Here is a 21,347-nt window from a genome sequence, read left to right as displayed (position 1 = left end):
AGAACGCTCTTGCTCAGTTCGCAGATAGGCCGTGCTATCCTTGGCAGGTGCAACAAAGTGTGTGTGTCAGCAGGCTCCACAAGGGAGACTTGAGGAAACATTGGAGCGATGGAAGCTGCTCCCAGTCTGCAGTGTCAGCCCCCCCCCCCCCCCCCCCCCCCCCCCCCCCGGCTGACACGACTGGCTGGCTGTCGCTCATCTCCTCACGGCATTAGGCCGTTGCCATGGTGTTGTTTAGCGGCGCTGACAGGTGGACTCTGACGCCATCCACCCTCCACCCCCACCTCCAGGCCACATGAGTCGACAAGAGCCGCATTCTCCACTCTGCACCAAAAAATACAATAATATGAAAGAAGGCCACAGGGCAATGATTGCCTATGTGACATCTCAGTGGGTGCACTGTACATACGCACGCACACACACCAACTAACACACACACACACACACACACACACACACACACACACACACACACACACACACACACACACACACACACACACACACACACACACACACACACACACACACAAACACACAATCACAAACATACACAATTTCAATAATCAATTTAGGGGAGATTGGGTTTTTGTTTTTAAAATGCAATCCTATCTACCTCGCGTGGATGAGATTGAGTGTAGCGCTGTGGGTGGTGTGTTTATAGCTGCTATAGTTATCCTCCAATAGAGATGTGAACATTTTGGTTCTATTCTGGGGCTGTATTATGTCAGAGCTCTGTGTTCCACATGTACGGGAAAATCCCACTGAAAACGCTGCTGACGACTCTGAAGTGAGGTTGCTAGGTAACCTGACGTCACCAGACTGCACTAGTGTGTGGGGAGGTAAAGTGGAAGGCTTGCTCATTAGCCACCTCTAGTATATGAGCCTGTGTTACTAGTGTGTGGGGGGGGGGGTAAAGTGGAAGGCTTGCTCATTAGCCACCTCTCTAGTATATGAGCCTGTGTTAGCGCTAGCTGTGCTAAGGCACATTTCTGTACACATGATAATATTCAGAGGCTCATCATCCAGATCAGATCACTTTTTAGTTTCAGACCCCTCTGAAGACCCCATAACTTTGAATCTATACCATAACGGGTCCATTTGGTATACAGTCAGAGTTACAGTCTCGTAAGGGTCCATTTAGAACCCCCTCAAGGATCCCTTATGGGCGCCTGGACCCCACTTTGAGAACCACTGTTCCAGACAATGCAGTAAATGTGTTTAGAGATCTGAATGTTGTTTTATGTGACCACGTAGGACATGTAGACCATGTGCTTCTGAAACTTGAGCATCATAAACAAAAGACAACTCTGTGTGTATTTATTAGATTTGTAATGTTGTCAGTTTGACTAAAGTCATTTTTACATTTACCCATCCAACTGTCTCGCAGTGCTTGCATCCATACTAATATATACACTATTTTATTGAAATCTCTTTATAAACTGTGACCAAACAAGGACAGTAAACCAATAGCATCTAATAATTCACAAAAATAACATAAGTAAGAAATGAGACAAAATAAGTAAACAGAACTACATGAAGTGATTTTGCCCCACAATTAAACCACAGGATTATAAATTATATCCATAATGACATTTACAGGGAAAGCATGACACATGTGCACATGCTTCTGTGCTTGTGCACTACAGGAATATGATACACATTATGGACAGACCTATATAGCCTGATGTGTTGCTTCAGTTTATTGTTGTTGTTGCAAAATGCAGTGTAAAAATACATGGATGTATATGAACCATTATCCATAAGCAGCTTACAACAGCTGTACTGTAACAATAGCTCTCCTTATTGGCTAACAAGCCACGGTTCAAACACCAGTGACACAAAGGAGACTCAGGATATGGCTTTACACTGAGGCTCTGTGACTGTTCTCTAATATTTGTACATGAGAAAAACATTGACTTGGCAGAAAATGTCTATTTGTTTGACTGTATGTTTTACTGTACATCTTTATGTATGCAGAGAGTCATGTTTTTAACCTGAGGTCTGATAAGTTTTCCTTGGAGTAATGAGTAACTCACAACAAAATAAAACACAAGACAGCCATGGTTGTGTAATGATACATCACTCTATTGAAAGAACCAGATGAGGTTGACAGTACGGTAAAAAGTATTCTCAAAGTGTTCTCTCTCCCGAGGTACAGAATGGGAGACAGTTTTAAAGCATTCTTATCAATAATGGTAACCAAGGCAACGTACAAAGCTTAGCTGACATAATTTGTTATTCACAAAGATGACATAAGTTGTTTATACATTATGGCACCAAGCTATCTTCTCAGCTGGGCAAGTACTTCATCGGATGACGTCACCTTCCTTCAGATTTAGGCTTAATCAGGCGCTGCCATGGCAACCCAAAGGTCGTGATGACTTGTTACCGTAAATATTCGCTACCTTATTTAACTTTCAGGAGGCAAAATTGTTAAAACAATGTCTCCCAGAGAGGAGAAAATACTGTACAAAGTTCAGGGCTTGGGCAGCAAACTTGACATGATTGAGTTATGCCAAGATGGCACGCTAAAATATGATAAACACATGCCCAGAAAGCCCTGACTTCTAGGTGAAAGGTGACAGCTTGACACCAGACTTGAGCTGCACAATATCTCATAATAAGAAATAGTTCTATGATTTGGGCTTGTGCAAATTGTTACACATACAAGTCATTATAATTGATAAAGCAGATAAAAACAGACCTATCAAGGTCAAACATGACTTCCCATGAGGTTGTAACTTAACTAGTCAACATGCTTTCTAATTTTCTCCGCATTTCCCTAAGGTTTCTAAGGTTTTTAGTCCTCCACAGGACCTCTGAGGTCGAGATGAGGTTTGCACTTCTTCCATCCACCCGTCCGTCCGCCCGTCCTTCTAATATCTTGTCAGGACTCAGGAGTATAATATCCTAAAGGGCCTAGGATGACCAATTGTGCTACTGTATTATGGTTATTCTGTATAGAAGGAGGTGCATCACATACCAAAACTAGGTCACTGTGACCCTAAAAACTGCAAACACTGTGTCATCCTGTGGTGGACTATGGATTGCCTTGTAATATTTTGCCTTGTTGTTACATATGCCATGACAACTTGTTTTACTGATTAAGACAAACAAGCAGGCGGTGTCATGTTTTTTTTTAAAAGGATAGTTAATGTTGTCAGTACAATTACTCAAATTGATCGCACTTGAGTGTAGCTGAATGAGAGCTGTTAACATCTATTCAAATGGAGAGCCTCTTAGCCTAGCTGAGTTGTAACCCAAGGTGACATCGACCACGCTTACACCTGACCTGTCTTTCATTCTATTTCTCTCTCCTTTTTCATTTCCTGAAGTGGATATGCTTTTGTTAGCTGTCAATGCTGCCTCGTACATCCCAAGGCCACTCCTCCTCAGTATCGTGTGGTTGTGTGCGTTTACGTGTGATGTGTGTGTTTGTGAATGAGTGCATTCAATGAGCAGGGAAAGACGCATGCTCCTCATTGTTTCTCAAGGACTTGAGAGGTGGCTGCTGGTTGTGAGCTAACAGATGCTTCGCAGCTCATCTGAAGCCGCTATTGCCTGCTCAAGGCTGGCTGCTGTAATGGACTCTTACAGATAAGCTCAGAGATAAGGCGACACACAATACGGTAGTGTTGAGCTGCCCAACGCGTGCCACTGCAAACCAATACCATGGTGTTGGTCACAAGAGCAAGAGTCTGAACAGCCCGCTAGTGACCCCCTAGAGGCTATGTGGCTCCTTACACCAAACCAGACCAAAGTTGTTTGCAATGACCGGCATCCTGAGAGGCCCGCAATCTTACTAGTAGGGCTAAAAATAAAATAAAATAACATTACAATTACATTTCAGCTCGAGCAAAATTGTGCAGAACAAGTGCCATGACAATCCGCCCATTAGAGGATGATACAGGCCTAGCTTGTGTGCAAATTCTGGCCAAAGTGTTGGACGGACAGAACACCCAATAGACACCCATAGAGCCTAACAGGGCAAAAAAACGGTGATGCATTGCACCACCCGTTCATGTTTTACAGTTGGTTTTACTCACAGGCCTCTAGTCTTTTGATGCGGAAAGACCCTAGGTAAAGGGGCAGTCCTGTCCTTGTGTCCTTAGAACATTTGTTGAAGGGTTCCTATCTCCTATTCTGGCCTTTGATTTCATTGCCCTGTGCAGTTCACTCTTTTATATTAATCCTCCAGTGTGTGATCCGTATTGCAGTAGGCATCGGTTGAGTCGTTTGGTATTTCTCTGCCCTTTAACGGTCGTCCTCGTCGTTCTTGCTCCCATCACACAGTGGTCCACAGCCGTCTGAGGCTTTGGTGTCAGGCTTTTGTTTAGACAGAGCGCACTGCAGGGTTCGCGATGTCCTAGTCATGTTTACTGATGCATCCCACGTCATGAGAGAGCAAGAGAGACTACAGCGATGGCCTTCATGGAGGGTTTACTCATTAAAAGTGCTGATTAGCAGAGGCAAACATGGAGAGCAGGACTGGGGGCGGGGTTGCAACAGTGAACTGCACAGCGAAATCCTCTGTGTCTCTGAGTGTAAAAAAAACCTTAAAGGGTGAATTCACAAAAGGATTGCACAGCTTTTACGGACATCATGCAATTCTCAAAGCCAGGCTAAGCAAGTAGCATCTTGGTACTCTGGTGCTATTTTCACATTTACATTTAAATTAGGTAATATGCATTCATTTGGCGCCATATCTGCCCACTTTGCCTCATTGCAAAAAAGTTCAACGCACAAATACAGGGTAGCACTGATAGCCATATTTTGTGAAAGAGGTTGAATGTATGGGCATTGCTGCTCCGTTTATTAACACTCCTCACTTATTCTGTAGAGATTATTTAAGACCTCATATGTAGCAGTTAAAAATGTTTTGTCCAAATTAAGTACATCATTTTGCAAGATGTCCTCAGTCATGGTGGCTGCGCATAGCCTTGAAAGCACTGCACAATTACACACAACTTCCCTACATATTTACTTAGATTCACCAGTAAGTGGTGGTACATAATAAGTGATGAGGGTGCTCACTGTTCAGGTGGGCAAAAGTCAGCAGAATTGGTACTCTGTAACAGTGCCTATCGGCCCAATTCAACCACTGTCCATAACAGCAATGCCATTCATGAATAGTTTCCAGACATATTGAAATAAATGTTTGAACGCAGCCCTTCTCTTATGTAAAATATCATTTTTGGACAAAAGACTGTCAAATTACCTATGTTTGAGTCCATTGGCTCTAATAAAGATACAGTTTTGATTACTACTAAGACATCTTCCAGTTTCATTGCCAGCAATCAGATGCAAAACAAGGGCAAATTGCACACAGTTACAAAACTTTAAGGACATGTTTGCGCTGTGATATCATTAGCGCAGTATCTTTTGATCAGACCTTGAGACAGGGCAGATTGTGGTTGCAAGTAATGCGTAATTTATGGTGCTATCAGCGACAGCAATCCATTCTTTGTGAATTCTTCCCTCAGCGTTAAACTGAGTAATTGTGCTACCCTGAGCAGGCAAGCTCTCATCTCCTCCTCTCCCTCTATTGCCCTACTCATCTGCATCATCAGTAGAGCCACTGTAATGTTGAGATGCTGCCACAGCATCTCACCAGGGGAGGAGGTGGGGGACAAGAAAGGATGGTGGGGTAGTTCCTCAGAACTGTGTTAGTTAGGGTGGCGTTCTCTTCAGCCCTCACCACCTGTGTGCACTAGAGTTGGACGATGTGGCATACTCAGATTGTCCAATCGGCACTGCGTGAGATCATCAATGCCAAGAGGGGTGTTCCACTTCGAGTAGAAACGGGGTGGTTTTGTGCGGTGTGGTCGACACAGAGAGGGAGAGTTTTTGAGAGTATGAAGTTAAGCCTACTGTATGCTTTATAGTACCACGGTGTGTCGCTTGCCAAAAAGAACACATCTACAAGCTAATGTAGTGCTATGGACTTCAGATATCCTCGTTATAGAAAAAATCACACCCTGTGTGAAGGTAGCGGCGACTTTGATACATTTTGTCATCGATATGTGTTTATAATGTGTTTATAAACAATCAGATGTATTCACCAGCACATCTGATTGTCACGTGAAGCTTGACCAATCACTTTGTTGACGGACCTGACCAATCACAACGTTGACGGTGAACACGGACAAAGTCAGGTATAGAGCAGGATCCGGCTAGCGCCGCTAAAAAGAACTCAAGAACTTAATATAACGGTTAGCATCACAATGCGCTGTGATCTTGTAGATCTTCTATTTTTGATGAGTATACATTAAGTATAACCTGACCCTATATTATTTTATATATAACTAACAAATAACTTATAAATAAGTATAAATACCCCACTGTGCACAGCCCTCATTGCCCCAGAGCTGGGAATTATTTAACATTTTCTGTCATGTAAATGTGTATTTACCGAAATAAAATAAATAATTCTACTGTATCAAAAGATGAATTCAGTGGATGCCTAATTGCCTAGCCTCTGCTTTGGGAAAAACAATAATTAACCCATTAGTTATTATGTTTTAGTCCGTACTCGGTGGAGGACCTGGTGCTGACGGAGGCATGGTGGTCTGCTAGCCTCACACACTGAACTTTGCATCTTCCAGGGCTTTGGTGATGTCACTGCGGTTGCTCGTCATCCGCTTCAATGTTCCAAAGACACTTGGTTGCCATGCCAGCGCAGCAGACACCCTCATGAGATGGCCAGCTCATTGTCCTTTCCATGTAATAATAGCTATTTTTATATCTAATTGACAGCGCTGCTTTCGGTTGGTGGGTGGTTGGGGGGGGGGGGCGGGGGTTGTTAAACAAACCCAGTCTTATTTATGAAAGACTGGGAGCTGGGACATGGATGGAAGGCCATTATAAAAGGAGGGAATTCTCATTTGTGTGATGGAAGTAATTTTTGTGTCAAGTTGGCCTTTTCGCACACAGATAATATGGCAGCTGGTGTCAGGGGCAGTGATGAAACCCAGATAGGCTTGGATACATGGCCCTCTTAAATAAATTGAAAGTATTTCAGTAACTCAGTAATTATAGACCTACAATGAAGTTATGTGCAAAGCTTAGAAAATTCACTGTGGTGTCTTTGCAGTAGGAATATAAAATAACCTATGTTTTATTTTTGCATGCCCAACTGCTTTAGTATTCTCTCACAGGTTGGCTTCAGCGCACATTGAATTTTCTCTCACTGTCAGGAATACCACTGCCAACACATAGAGGTGTGACACATATCCTCAAAGCCAGATATCCTAAAAGACATGTCGTGCCCAAAGATGCTGCTCTAGTCTCCGCTTTGTCATGCCCCTCCCAACTGTGTTGTGTTCTCTGTTGCCCCCCGCAGGTGAAGCTGATTAAGTACATCTGTAAGCAGCTGCAGTGCAAGCAGAAAGTGCCAGAGACGGAGAGGCCCGAGGCCCTGGACACTTATCCACGGTTAGGCGACTGGCTGCGCATCATCAACTTGCGTCCTGAGCTCATCGAGGTGGGCCACCACGTTGCTGTGTGTTTGTGTTAGGTGTCACCAGATGTGTCACAATGACATGGTAAAAATAAGTCTGTTAATTACAGGAACAGATGACCTGTGGCCATCAGTTAGTCGTGTGTCAGAATTTCATGGTTGTTCCTGAAAACAGCTACACTTGGATGCTTTTTGTGTTTTTGCCAGCCATTAAAGAAGACTGGCAGAATCATAATTATGATGTATTACATTTTTTACTAACCCTAAAATATATTTTTTATTTACCAGGCCGAGGTATACAAATAACTCAGTTGCATGGTTTAATAAAAGTTAAAGGAAAACTGGTTGTGTTAACTCTAATGGCAGTGTTTTCCCAGAATGCATCAGTGCTGCTCACATTGGTGGTGTGCAATGTCACAAACCTTGGAGTTCGACACTCATGTTACATAACTGGCTGATATTTTAAATTAAGTTGCAAGCCTCTTCCACAATCATGTTTTACTAAAGCCTTATTAAAAGTTATTGTATCAGTGGCTCTCCTGTAAGTCATTCATCAGAGTCAGCTTCATGTTATAGCATGTGAGTCAAATGACAATAGATAATACAAAATATCTAATTTAAATAAAGGTAGTTTTGGATAATATATCTTGACTTTGTATGATTTCTGGGTCACATGAAAGAAGGCGATACTGGAAAAATGACTCCAGGAAAGAAGCAAATTACATTATTGCTCGACAGCATAGGTTTTTGTCATCAATTTCAACTTGTCAATTAACTGTGGTTGGGACTTAAGCCTAATTTATACTCAGTCTACAGTACATTGCTGTTACTCACTGATAAGAACTGATTTGCGAGTAACACCTTCAAACAACAAAGTATACAGTAAGTTAGGCCCAAGACTTACTTGTACTGTTGGTAGACTCTAGACTCAAACATGATTAAAATACATTATCTACAATCTCACGTGTCACATCATAGTACTACATGTTTTTTTTAATATAATCAATTAAATCGATTTCAATTCGATTAACTGTTGCACCCCTAACATTGTGTAATTGAATGCTCATTTCTCTCTTTGCAGGCAGTACCAGTGAAGCTGTCCCTGGATGCCTTGTTGCAAATGACAGGTTCTCAGGTGCGGGAGATCATGAGAAAGCTAGGCTCCAGTTCAGACGAGTGTGCCAGGCTCAGCGCTGCCCTCTCCTGTCTCAAGAGTGCCACTGAATCAGGTGTGTGGGAAATGTTCCAAGAGACGCCAATGTTCCAAGAGGCCCAATCTCAATGTCCACCCTATACCCTGAGCACTGAACCCTCACAGACTTTAAGTAACACCTGCGGAAATCTGTGAGTGCAAGAGGGTGCAAGGGCTTGAAATGTACAAATATGATATGAAGAACAGAACAGCACTTTGTGACATCACATTACCTTGACGATGCTAGCAAAATTTGCTTTGCTAATTTGCTTCTTTATGACTATTTTCAACTTCTTACTGTACTTTTTATTTTTGTCCACATTGTTGAGGAGGCATTAAGTACAATACTTTCACAGTTACCACAGCTGTATTATGTGTTGTAACAAAAATCTTTGAGCTTGAACTAGTTGTCGTTATCGACCATAGAGATCAAATGAGGCTCATATTCCATTTGTAATTAAATTAAATGGTGTTTGTTGTAAAGTTGTGGGATCATATCATTTCAGATTAAAACTTTTTTTGATAGAGACGATATTTTGGCCCGTGCAATTCAACATAGTTCCGATACAGAGCATGAAATTGATGTGCTACACAGAGTTATAGCTTTTTTACTTTTCACAATGTAATTAAAATATACTGCTTTCATTATCATAAAAACAACAATACACTACAGATAAACTGCAAATATAAAATACACCACAGATATACAACAGTACAGATAAAAAAAGTTGGCAGCTCTTTATGAAGAAAGCTGATTATCCAAATAGTTATATGATATGGTATTTTACACTATTTTCACTAGTCTTCGACTCTTACACTAGTCTAGACTGTTGATACATTTTAAAACTTTTGAAAATGAGTCAAGCTCTCAAAGCTAAGTAGATTGTATCATTGTTTGAGTCATCATCATGCCATCATGGGACATACAACTACAAACACTGCTAGCTAGCCAGCTGCTTCCATGTTCTATTGTTTTGGTATTTGTTTGTTGTTGTTTTTTCTTGCTTCCTGGCTTCACCTCCAATTTTAACATCACAACACTAGGAATTGTGGGATAAGTATGGAGTAATGCAGACTTAAAAAGCATGCACAAAGAGTTGTGAGAGAGCCCTTGTACACTTGCTAATTTTACAGAGGGACAGTCCTGAGCCCTCACAAACTCATCGGGAATGCAAATCAAAGTACAGTGATGGAAATTATTATTTGATCCCTTGCCAATCCTATACATAAAAATCACACCCTGTGTGAAGGTAGCGGCGCCTTTGATACATTTTGTCATCGATATGTGTTTATAATGTGTTTATAGCCATGTGTCACGTGAAGCTTGACCAATCACTTTGTTGACTCACCTGACCAATCAGAGCGTTGACGGGTCTGACCAATCAGAGCGTTGACGGGTCTGACCAATCAGAGCGTTGACGGGTCTGACCAATCAGAGCGTTGACGGGTCTGACCAATCAGAGCGTTGACGGTGAACACGGACAAAGTCAGGTATAGAGCAGGATCCGCTCTATACCTAAAGGTATAGAGCGGCTAGCGCCGCTAAAAATTGGCTTAAGGGAGGACCGGCGGGCAGACCTCTGCATAAAAGGGACACAGGCAGACAGAAACAGGCACTCCATATATGGGCACAAAAGGCACACAGACACACGGGTGCTCTGACATTGCCACCAAGTCAGGTTTTGCTAATGGCAAATCAATTTATATATTTTATTTATATAGTATGATGTTTTGGATTTCTTTTTTGCTATTCTGTCTCTCACTGTTGAAATTAAGCTACCATTCAAATTATAGACTTTTCAGTGGGCAAACTTACAAAATTGCCATGGGACGAAACAATTATTTCCTTCACTGTACGTCAGTACGGACATTGAGAGTCTCTCATCTGACCAGTCACTCTTGAGTGTTTCTTTTTCTGTGTTCGGCCAGGAGACGAGCTTAGGGACGATGGAGCTACTAGGCGGGACAGTGGCTCCCTGCTCACCGCAGACCAGCTGACCTTCATGGGGACTCCGCTGCGTCCTCACAGCCCCTCGCCTCTGGCCCGCCCGTCCACTACGCCATCCACTCCCTCCACCCCCTGTGCGGCTTACCCACACCCCCGCTCGGGTTCCGTTTCAGCGGTGCCCACGGCCGAGGCGCAGGCTTCATACATCTATGGCGACAGCCCCCTCACGGATCCGTTCCCCATGTCCGTGGCGGCCAGATTCCATGGACGCACCTCGACTCCACCCATAACGCCGCCCTCCAAGAGGCGCCATCGGCTAAAACCGCCGTGCACCCCGCCACCTCCCTCCCGCAAAGTGCTTCACCTGTTGCCTAACATCTCACTGACCCGCAGCAAAAGCCACGAATCCCAGCTGGGCAACCGCATTGAAGACCCACCTGCCAACAAGTAGGCCCCCATACTGTCTTTATTTCACTGCTCTACGTCTTTATATTAAGTAGGAGAGTAGGGATGTAAAAAAAATGTTAAAGCTATTCACTGCTTGGACTATATACAGTATATATATAAAATATTGCACATAAACATGGACCATTTTTCCATTAATGGCTTTATTTATGGCTTAAGTATTTTTACATTTTGTCCAAAGTTACTCAAACATTACCAAACTTAAACTGAACTAGAAAATGTGCTCCTCGGAGCACAGGTCTCCGCCAGTACTGTTCCTGATTAATCCTGTCTTACCTCACTTCAAAAGATATAAATGATCTTTTGAAGTGACACACCTATTTATAGGACTCTATTTCATCATGCGTCTCGCTAGCCAATCAAAGCACACCCTTTCAACATATTGTCACGTGATGCTTGACCAATGTTAGCTTGGTGGACACACGGAAGGACGAGAACGAAAACATAGTCTCCTGGCGGAGACAATAATTGAGGCAATCTGTATGGTAGAGTGTGTTAATACAATATTCTTCTATTGAGACATTTGTCTCATCTAGACACAGGATCTGACACACATTTTGACCTGATGGTCAAGATTCAATTGACCCCCTGAGCAAGCAGGCTGGCTCTATTAGCTCAATGGTAGGTTCAAACCCGGGGTAGAAGAGGAAAGTTACACGGTGCTGCTTTAAGCTAACACTGGATTTTACTGTGCCGGGGTTATGTAGGACATGCAGTACACTGTTATTATAGAGACAGAGATTTTCTCCCTCTCACTCAGACAGGCACACATTATTTATCTCCCTCACTGTATCTCTCCCTCACATACACACACACACACACACACACACACACATCCTGCCTGTTGCTCTTTTGCTCTGTGTATTTGACTGGGGTTAAATCCCCCCTCCAAAGAAGAGATTATGAGTCAAAACAGGAAGCATTTCCTAGGACTAATGCTCAGTGGTGGTAAGATACACACACACACACACACACACACACACACACACACACACACACACACACACACACACACACACACACACACACAGTAGTGCGTTTTTTCCCTATAACATCTGTAACATCCGGTCCATGTATGGCAAGCTTTGCTCAGTTTGCTGTAAATTTGCTATCCCAGACTGCTATCCCAGGGGCGATCCTAGAGTCTTTGGGGGCCCTAGGTGAAATTCCTAGCAGGGCTCTCGTACATCGAAGCTATGTTCCACAATAACGTGGCCCATGTTGTTATTGAAGTGACTGTCTAGAATGCTTAATACTCTCTTCAGATTCTTGCCATGTCAATATTAAGTGCAAATGGTATTTTCCTGATGTTCTCTTTTGTCTTCATTGTGAATGTGCATGCCAGTCCATGCTTCATTTTGTATACAGGACATTGAAAGAACACAGATAGAATGAACACCCATCGTTTAGCTTAGTTTTATTATATTTACATCCTCAACAGTATGCTTCACTTTCACTATTTCTGTATGTTTTCTTCTTTCTCCTCTTTGTTTTCTTTCTTTTCTCACACCCATAAGGATAATTCTGCTGCTATGTAAATGTCATGTCATGGATGTGCGTTGTCTTCATTGGTTAGAATCGTTACAGGCACAGAAAATTGGCCGATGGCAATGGACTCTCGCCCAATAGTAGGCTATATGGATAATATGGCCCAGATAATCATTTTTTCAACCTCAATGCTGAGTCTCAGAAATGTCATCTACATTTTGAACATCAGTGTCGAAATTGGATGGATTTTGATTGCAATCAGTGTGCTCACCAGACCACACCTCATTTTAAGACCATGGATGCTAGATGGGCGCAAAACCATTCGGTATCTAAACAGCGCGGCCGCTGGGCATAAAGATTACAACTGTGTCGGTCGGAAAATAGCAATGATGATAATTGCACTGCCCCTTAGCGCCGCCTTGCGTCATGTGGAAGATAGGGCCCTGAATGTTCATTTAACTCAGTGAGGCAAATTGAACTCTTTAGAGAGTAGAATGGAATGGAAAGTAGATGGAACCAAATGGACGTGTAAGTCCATGTGGTTCCATTTGTACACAATCAGAGTTACACTGTCAGAGTTATATCCACACTGAGGATTTTACTGTATTGCTTGCATTTCTTTGCTACACTCCAGGTGCGTGAAAAAGAACAAACTCTTCCTGAATATGCAAGTCAACGGGAACGGGTGTGAGGACTCGCCATCCCGCTACCCCGTCTTGTCAGCTCGTACCCCAGTAGCCACCCCAGCCTCCACCGCAACGTCATACACCCTCCCTGGTACCCCTACCCTGATGGAGGAGCACCAGAGCAGCATCAAGAGTGAGTTACGCATGCACACGTCTCTACTCTTCATATTTAAATGACTGTTCTGCATAATTGCTGCTTGAAACGTGAATTGGGAACGGTTTGGATCAGATTGCAGGGATTTATGGGCTTTTCTTTGTTAGTTATTGTGACTGTATTGGTTCTTGACAGCTTAAAAGGAAATCTTAATAAATATCTCATACTCAAATCTCTGTAAATAATCAAGCTTCTTGCATTATGTCCATCCCTCATTCTTTCTCTCCATCTCTAGATAACCTGGGTGTTCACCGCAGCTCTCCACAAGCAGTGAGAAGAGACATTGGCCTAGCAGTCACACACAGGTTTGTTTGTTTTTTACATGATGACTCTGGATGATGAAGCAGACATCCAAACTGCTTTTATTAATGAAACTATTAAATTAACTGTTGTATAAAAAACACACTACTGATACGGCTGAAAAACTGATACATTTTTCAACCCCAATGTTTCAACACTGATAATTTTATTTACATTAGAGGGTCTAACAGTTTTATTTGTTTTGTTTTGTTGTTTTTTTGTTCTGTAGGTTTTCCACCAAGTCCTGGTTGTCCCAGACATGCCAGGTGTGCCAGAAGAACATGATGTTTGGGGTGAAGTGTAAACACTGTCGGTGAGTAGAACAAGTGGAGAACCATCTGACGCACTGATGTACGCAAAGTCTCATTATCTGTATACACTTTCATCTTCTTCATTTTATGTCCGCAGGTTAAAGTGCCACAACAAGTGTACGAAGGAGGCCCCCTCCTGCAGAATCTCCTTTCTGCCAAGTAGGTGTCCTCAGAATAATCCTCCCCAAGGATGCACATAGTGATCTTAACAGTAACCAATAACCATAACCATTTCTCCCCTAGTCGCCAAAATACGCAGGACTGAGTCTGTCCCGTCTGATATCAACAACCCTGTGGACCGTCTGTCAGACGCCCCGCAGTTTGGCACTCTGCCAAAGGCCATCACTAAAAAGGTATAAAAGAGTTGGGGCTAAGCCGGTGGTTGACTGAATAGTATGTCGATGAAATATTACTGCAAAAAATGACACGCTTATTACTTGAAATCAAACTTTTCAGGCTTCTTTCAAGATATTTTAGTATAATTAGTATTAATATATCATGATCAAAATAATTAAATTAAAACCAGCAAAATGATATGCCAATGTGGTAAGATAATTTGACTAGAACATTTTGAAAGAAGCCCGGAAATTGTGGCCCTCATTTTCCTCTGTCTACACTGTCGGGGCTAAATAAAGCAAAATCGGACAAAAAAAATAATCTGGGGGGAAAATGGCTGTCAGATAACTGAGATCAAAGTGTGTGTGTGTGTGTCCAGGACCATCCTCCAGTGCTGAACCAGCTGGACTCTAGCAGCAACCCATCCTCCACCACCTCCTCCACACCTTCCTCACCCGCCCCCTTCCAGCAGAGCAATCCCCCCAGTGCCACCCCACCGCCCAACCCCTCGCCCAAAGGCCACAGTCGCTTTCACTTCCCAGGTAAGACTCACAGGTCGTCCATTGACAGAAACACAGCACAGAGACATGTATGCGCTCCAAACAGCTACACTTCACATATGGTACAATCCACATACACCAAAGGTGCGTGCATGCATTGTACTCTTTTATTACTCTTTATTTACTCAGAACTAGTGCAGTGCCCATTCAGGGTGTGGCCATTCGGAGTGCGTACCCATTCGAAACAGGCCGACTGCTTGGCCCCTGGTATTGCGGCTTGCAGTGTAGTTGGGAGGCATGCTCATTCTGAGCGCATGGCTGTTCGGAACGGGTTCCTGTTTGGAGTAGGCTGATTACTTGGCCCTCTGAAGTACTGCTTGCATTGTTGTCGAGAAGCATTTACAGTGTTGCAGTGTTCTCAAGAACCACTCATTATGATCGACTTCACTCGACCCAGTACTCCCTTAGGTCCTCAGCAATACACCCACCAAGGTTGAAGACGATCGGATGAACGTTCTCGAGATATGCGACAGACAGACAGACAGACATACATGAAGAGATTCTTTGAAATTATAGACAGATGCAGTGCCCATTTGGGGGCGTGGCTGTTCTGCGCACAGGCTCATTTGGAACGGGCTGATTGCTCCCAGTATTGCTGCTTGCGTGCCAATTCAGGGCGAGCGGCCTTTTAGGACACGTGCCTGTTTGGAGTAGGCTGATTGCTTGGTCCCTGGAAGTGCCCCCCTTGCAGCGTTCTCAAGAACTGTGGTATTTCTGCTTGCAGCACTCTCGAGAACAGCTCATCCAATCGACTTCACACTCGACACTGCACTCGTTTGGCTCCTCAGCAATACACCCTCCAACTGTGAAGTCAATTGATGAACAGACAAACAGACGTAGAGAGATTCCTGGAATTTATAGATGGTTGTTGCCTTGAGTCACTTCTTGTGGTTTTAACAGATTGTGAGTGGACTGAGCAACATGCACCCTTCCCTCCCCTTCTCACTCCATACAAATCCACTAACACTGAAGTACAGCCCAGGGATGGCTGTAAAACAATAGGGCTCGTTTGAGTCAAAGCTTCTCTAACCCAGACTGTCTCTCTCCTCCTTCCATGCTTGTCGTTCTTCCCCTCTCTTTTTGCCTTAAGCTGCCTGCTACTTTCAGCATAGACAACAGTTTATCTTCCCTGGTGAGTTTATGGTTCCCAAAATGTTCATAATGCATTGTTTACCCCTTGCATTCACACTCCAACCTCTGCATTCCTAGCTGCTCTCTCCATTTCCTGCTTGTGCTTGCCTGGGCTTGAAGGGTTAAACTTGTGTGGGGGAAATTAACACTAGCCACCGGCAAACTGCTGGAAAGTTAGTTTACACTACCAGACATTTTGGTAGGTAACCAACTGCCATTGAATGGTCTTATTTTACTATAAAAAGTCCATTTGGTTTTAACATTATGGATGTGGCTGGTGACACTGTTGAATCAGCCATTGTGGCTGGTGGATAAAGAGTTGCTGCCTGGGTTGGGTGGGGGGTTTGTCCATTTTCTTCGCTGCTTCTCATTTTCTCCATCTGCTGGGATATTTGAGAACTGCATATTTCAGCTCAATACATTTCGTTTTGGTTGACAACCTGATTTTATTTTTTAAAGGTATTTTAAAAATACCAACATTGCATCTTTTGTAATTCTTGGTGATTTATTTCATATTCTTTTCTCTCAGATGTCTCCAGTCCTGTTAGTTTGCACGCCGACATCCTCCCGGATACTGTGTAAGACCGCTTGTCCATGTTACTGTTTTAAATAGTCAACACATGAAGTTAAATAGAGTTGAATGAACACTGTGTCATAGGTACTGTGACTGATTTATGCTACTGTATCTCTTATCACAGCACTGAGATCGAGCAGTCAGTTGATGATATAAACACAGACCTGGTTGAAGATGAAGATGAAGAGGTATTTCTACTCACTAAATGTTTACAGCAGGTTATTTGGGTTAAGCCTTATCTTTTCACAAATTAAATGACACAACCATGAATGTGGTGCTTATTTATTTTTTTCTCTGTTTTTTAAAGGAGGAAGCGGAGGATGACATTGAGGTTGAAGATGAAGATCCAGTAGTAGAAGAGGAGGAAGAGGAAAATGAGGAAGAGGAAGAAGAGGAAGAGGACGAAGAAGGTGAGGAAGAGGAGGAGGAAGAAGAGGAGGAGGAGGAGAGCGAGATGAACGGGGGTTCGGATGGCGAGGGTGATGGCGACGAGTTGGACGACCTGCCCAGCTCCCGGGGCGGCCATTGGAAGGGCCCTATCGCCCGCAAGGCCAGTCAGACCAGCGTTTACCTGCAGGAATGGGACATTCCCTTTGAGCAGCTGGACCTGGGGGAACTCATAGGAAAGGTGAGGAAGGGAATATGCTGTGAATGCACAAAATAGGTACAAAGTACTTGAGAGCCATGGCGTCACTATTATAGCATCGGTGCTATAACGTCATAGTCATGTGTCGTCATAGTCATGTAATTTGTGTGTACATCAGTCAAGTAATGTCTGTACATCGGTACCTAGCACTGCCCAGGTTATTGCGTGCTGGTTTGAGGCCATGGTCTCTGATGTCAGTCAACTATGTCAGTACTGTGACATCAGGCTGTCAATTTAAGGTACTAGATTTTCAGAAAATCAAGTAAACTGCCAAAAAAAATGGTTTTACGTGGTCTCCATATATGGGCATGTCACGTCTGTGATCGAAGATATATTTTTTTACCAAAGTACAATTGCCAAATGTCTATCTCTTCAAGGTACTGGGTCTCTGAAGCATGTTCTTCATGCAGAAGCGTGCTAGCATCCTTTTGATGATCAACTTACGGTCATTTCTTTTGTTGTCCAGGGTCGTTGGGGTAAAGTGCACAAGGGCCGCTGGCATGGGGAGGTTGCTATTCGACTTCTGGAAATTGATGGAAACAACCAAGACCATCTAAAACTGTTCAAGAAGGAGGTGATGAACTACAGACAGACGAGACATGAGAATGTGGTCCTCTTCATGGGGGCCTGCATGGCTCCGCCCCATTTAGCCATTATCACCAGGTAAGGGCAAAACTTGCCTAACTCAAATGATCACCATTTATTTAAATAAAGGATCTTGGTTCATTTTAAATTATATTTTTCTGTTCCCAGTTTTTGCAAAGGCAGGACGCTGTACTCGGTTGTTAGAGACACAAAAAACACCCTTGATATCAATAAGACGAGACAAATCGCTCAAGAGATTGTAAAGGTAATCATGAATTTTAATCAATCTGCCTGTTCAATGTTTTTTTCATGTGCACTACTGTTAATAACCATGACTCATGTATCACTGTTTGTCCTCCACTGCACATAGGGAATGGGCTATCTTCACGCAAAAGGAATTGTTCACAAAGACTTGAAGTCAAAGAATGTCTTTCATGATTCCAATAAGGTAGTGATCACAGACTTTGGCCTGTTTGGGATCTCTGGAGTAGTCCAGGAGGGGAGGTATGTAAGAAGAATGCAAGAAGAAGAAATTTGAAACTTTGAGATTTTCGTAGCTTTTAAGTTGAACATTTTAATTTTTAGATTGTCTTGTTTAAATTCACACACATGCAATATGACTGATCTAAAATACAGAAGTTAGGGATTTACTCAATAGGGTGCCCATGTAACACTAGCTACTGTTTGGATAGTATTGAATTCTGTTCGAGTGGATGTTAGTGGTTAATGTTTGTCTTTGTGTGAATTCTTGCAGGCGTGAGAACAAGTTAAAACTTCCTCATGGTTGGATTTGTTACCTAGCACCGGAGATCGTGCGCCGACTGAGTCCTGGTAATAATGAAGACCGTCTCCCTTTCTCCAATGCAGCAGATGTCTATGCCTTTGGGTAAGCACTGTAGATGTTCCCTCTACAGGTCTACCTCAGTGATCATATTGCCTTGTTGTCTACCAGTTAACAGGTCAATACGATTGATCATCATTGCCCCTTTTTAGCACCATTTGGTATGAGCTCCAAGCAAGGGACTGGCCAATCACCAATCAGCCAGTGGAAGCTATTATTTGGCAGGTGGGGAGTGGAGAAGGTATAAAGAGGGTCTTGGCGGAGATAAGCCTCGGAAAAGAGGTCACGGTGAGCAAAAACAACATGACAGTCAACTTTATAACACAAATAAATCAGTTTTTAGATGGGTTAATTAAACTCTTAACAGATAAATTGTTTCCGAGTTTACAGTAAATGTATAAGCGTCATGGTTGCAAATCAAATGTTCTTGCTTCTTTAGGAAATCCTATCAGCGTGCTGGGCGTATGACCTGAGAGAGAGGCCCACGTTCACCCAGCTGGCCGACATGCTGGAGAAGCTGCCTAAACTGAATCGCAGGCTGTCCCACCCCGGACACTTCTGGAAGTCCGCAGAGTACGTATCTGAGAGACAAAGCAGGGTGTGGTGTGTTTGTAGTGGAAGATGGAGGTGGGGTCAGCAATAGACAATAGCGATTAGCTTAGCAACCGTGGTTGCTAACTGCCATAGACTAGGACACACTCCCATTCATACCGTATATGTCAATTATAATATAAAATCACACCTGTGTGAAGGTAGCGGCGCCTTTGATATATTTTGTCATAGATATGTGTTTCTACTAGAGAAACAATATTAAATCTCTGTAAATTTATTTCAATTTCAAGGCTTCCAGTGGCACTAAATAGTGCCATTGGAAGCGAATCACCAAGTGTATTCCAAGGTAAGTGGCAAAAACTGATCTGTCATAGCTGATAGAGTGGGTACCTAAAAAATAAACTTTGCGTGTGTATAAATGTGGTACCAGAAAGATATGTATGTGTTATGAAATAATCTATACAATTTATAAGCCGTACCCAGAGTGTTTATGTTCCGGACTTTTACAGTTTATATAAACCATCTAATTTTGACATCATAGTGATGTCATGAATAGTAACATAGTGATGTCATGAATAGTGACCAATCAGAACGTTGACGGACCTGACCAATCAGAACGTTGACGGACCTGACCAATCAGAACCTTGGCGAGCCTGACCAATCAGAACGTTGACGGACCTGACCAATCAGAACCTTGGCGAGCCTGACCAATCAGAACGTTGACGGACCTGACCAATCAGAACCTTGGCGAGCCTGACCAATCAGAACGTTGACGGACCTGACCAATCAGAACCTTGGCGAGCCTGACCAATCAGAACGTTGACGGACCTGACCAATCAGAACGTTGACGCAAAAGCCAGGTATAGAGGGCTAAGGTATAGAGCGGCTAGCGCCGCTAAAAATATACTCACTAATCAACAACATTAATAGTCATATTTTTGGTCCACAATGGGTGATTCACTTAAAAAACTTTCTAAGTGCATATTCCTATTTATAGGGCTATGCACATGTGTCATGTGTTTCACTAGCCAATCACAGTCCTGAATAGAGTCAGCCAATAAAGTCAGCCAATCATATTACAGCTAGTGATCATCACAGGGGTTAGGGGTGTACAATGGTGGCCAATCACGGTGCAGGGTTAGGGGGGTACAATGGTGGATAGTATAGGTTTGCATTGAATGTGTAGGGGTTACGGGTGTACAATATGGGGGGGGGGGGGGGGTACAATGGTGGCCAATCACAGTGCAGCGAATGTCGATGTCCAAACCTCACATATAGGGCCGGTTGCACCGCCCAAAAATAAGAGTGATTCCAGGTATCCAGAGTGGTTGGAGGGTGCATTCTTTTCCTACCCCTTTCTCCAAGCTCAAAACTGCTTTGAAAAATGCAGGCTATATGCCTGTGAGTTGCCTTACACACACACACACACAGGTTAACATCAGGAAAATTACAACGCTCACCCGCCCAGGTGATAACAATAATACTAATGATCATAATGACATGAATCGTAATTAAGGAACAAATCATAAGCAAACGTCATGTTATGTTGGCATGGTGCCTTGTGGTAAAGCACACTTTATTAGATTTATGATTATGTTTAGAAACATACATGTGCAGTCGTTTACATCTTTGATAGCTGTTGTGTATTTATGATGGCGACAGTCAACACACCATAATCACAGAGCATTGCAACTATAACTAGTACTGCACCATACTGCTCGTTAAAGCGCTTATTCATTTTTTTGTCTATTTATTAACTGCTACTATTTGTAGCCCTTCGGTACACACGCGCTCCTGTCTGGTGATAATGTAGTTAACATAGTTGATTGATATTATAGATGAGGTAGATCAATCTTTGCTCGCAGTGAAAATGATTTGCCTGTATTTTGTTTGTTGAAATAGTATGCCATTTGCATATTTTTCCAGTGCATACTGCAAGCCTTGTTGACAGGATTCGGAAGAGATTTTGAAGCTCTGTTTGAGTGGCGGAGTGGTGGGTGGGCGGAGCTTAGCGAAAGGTCCATTGACCATATTCACAGATGTTTCCACCTTTTGCATTGCTGCATTGGTTGATGTGAATGTTTATACTAGGATGGATTTTTAATGCCTTTAAGAC

The 21,347-nt window shown here is 43.0% G+C and overlaps 1 protein-coding gene across 1 annotated transcript in view; it reads left to right on the top strand.

Moving 5' to 3' along the window:
* ksr1a (kinase suppressor of ras 1a) overlaps positions 1-21,347 on the top strand; it is a 34,906-nt gene that overhangs the window by 10,796 nt on the left and 2,763 nt on the right. Inside the window, exons 2-20 of the mRNA XM_084075081.1 lie at positions 7,346-7,486; positions 8,544-8,691; positions 10,584-11,049; positions 13,190-13,374; positions 13,631-13,700; positions 13,925-14,008; positions 14,104-14,165; positions 14,250-14,359; positions 14,722-14,884; positions 15,993-16,034; positions 16,563-16,611; positions 16,732-16,795; positions 16,915-17,235; positions 17,720-17,916; positions 18,007-18,103; positions 18,209-18,342; positions 18,593-18,724; positions 18,832-18,967; positions 19,119-19,252. Of these exons, the coding sequence (XP_083931207.1) occupies positions 7,346-7,486; positions 8,544-8,691; positions 10,584-11,049; positions 13,190-13,374; positions 13,631-13,700; positions 13,925-14,008; positions 14,104-14,165; positions 14,250-14,359; positions 14,722-14,884; positions 15,993-16,034; positions 16,563-16,611; positions 16,732-16,795; positions 16,915-17,235; positions 17,720-17,916; positions 18,007-18,103; positions 18,209-18,342; positions 18,593-18,724; positions 18,832-18,967; positions 19,119-19,252 (2,735 nt within the window). The remainder of the gene's footprint in view (positions 1-7,345; positions 7,487-8,543; positions 8,692-10,583; positions 11,050-13,189; positions 13,375-13,630; positions 13,701-13,924; positions 14,009-14,103; positions 14,166-14,249; positions 14,360-14,721; positions 14,885-15,992; positions 16,035-16,562; positions 16,612-16,731; positions 16,796-16,914; positions 17,236-17,719; positions 17,917-18,006; positions 18,104-18,208; positions 18,343-18,592; positions 18,725-18,831; positions 18,968-19,118; positions 19,253-21,347) is intronic.

Source organism: Gymnoscopelus microlampas (genome assembly GCF_963454915.1).
Source record: "Gymnoscopelus microlampas genome assembly, chromosome: 12".
Taxonomy (NCBI): Eukaryota; Metazoa; Chordata; class Actinopteri; order Myctophiformes; family Myctophidae; genus Gymnoscopelus; species Gymnoscopelus microlampas.
This window is presented reverse-complemented; position numbering and strand designations above follow the sequence as displayed.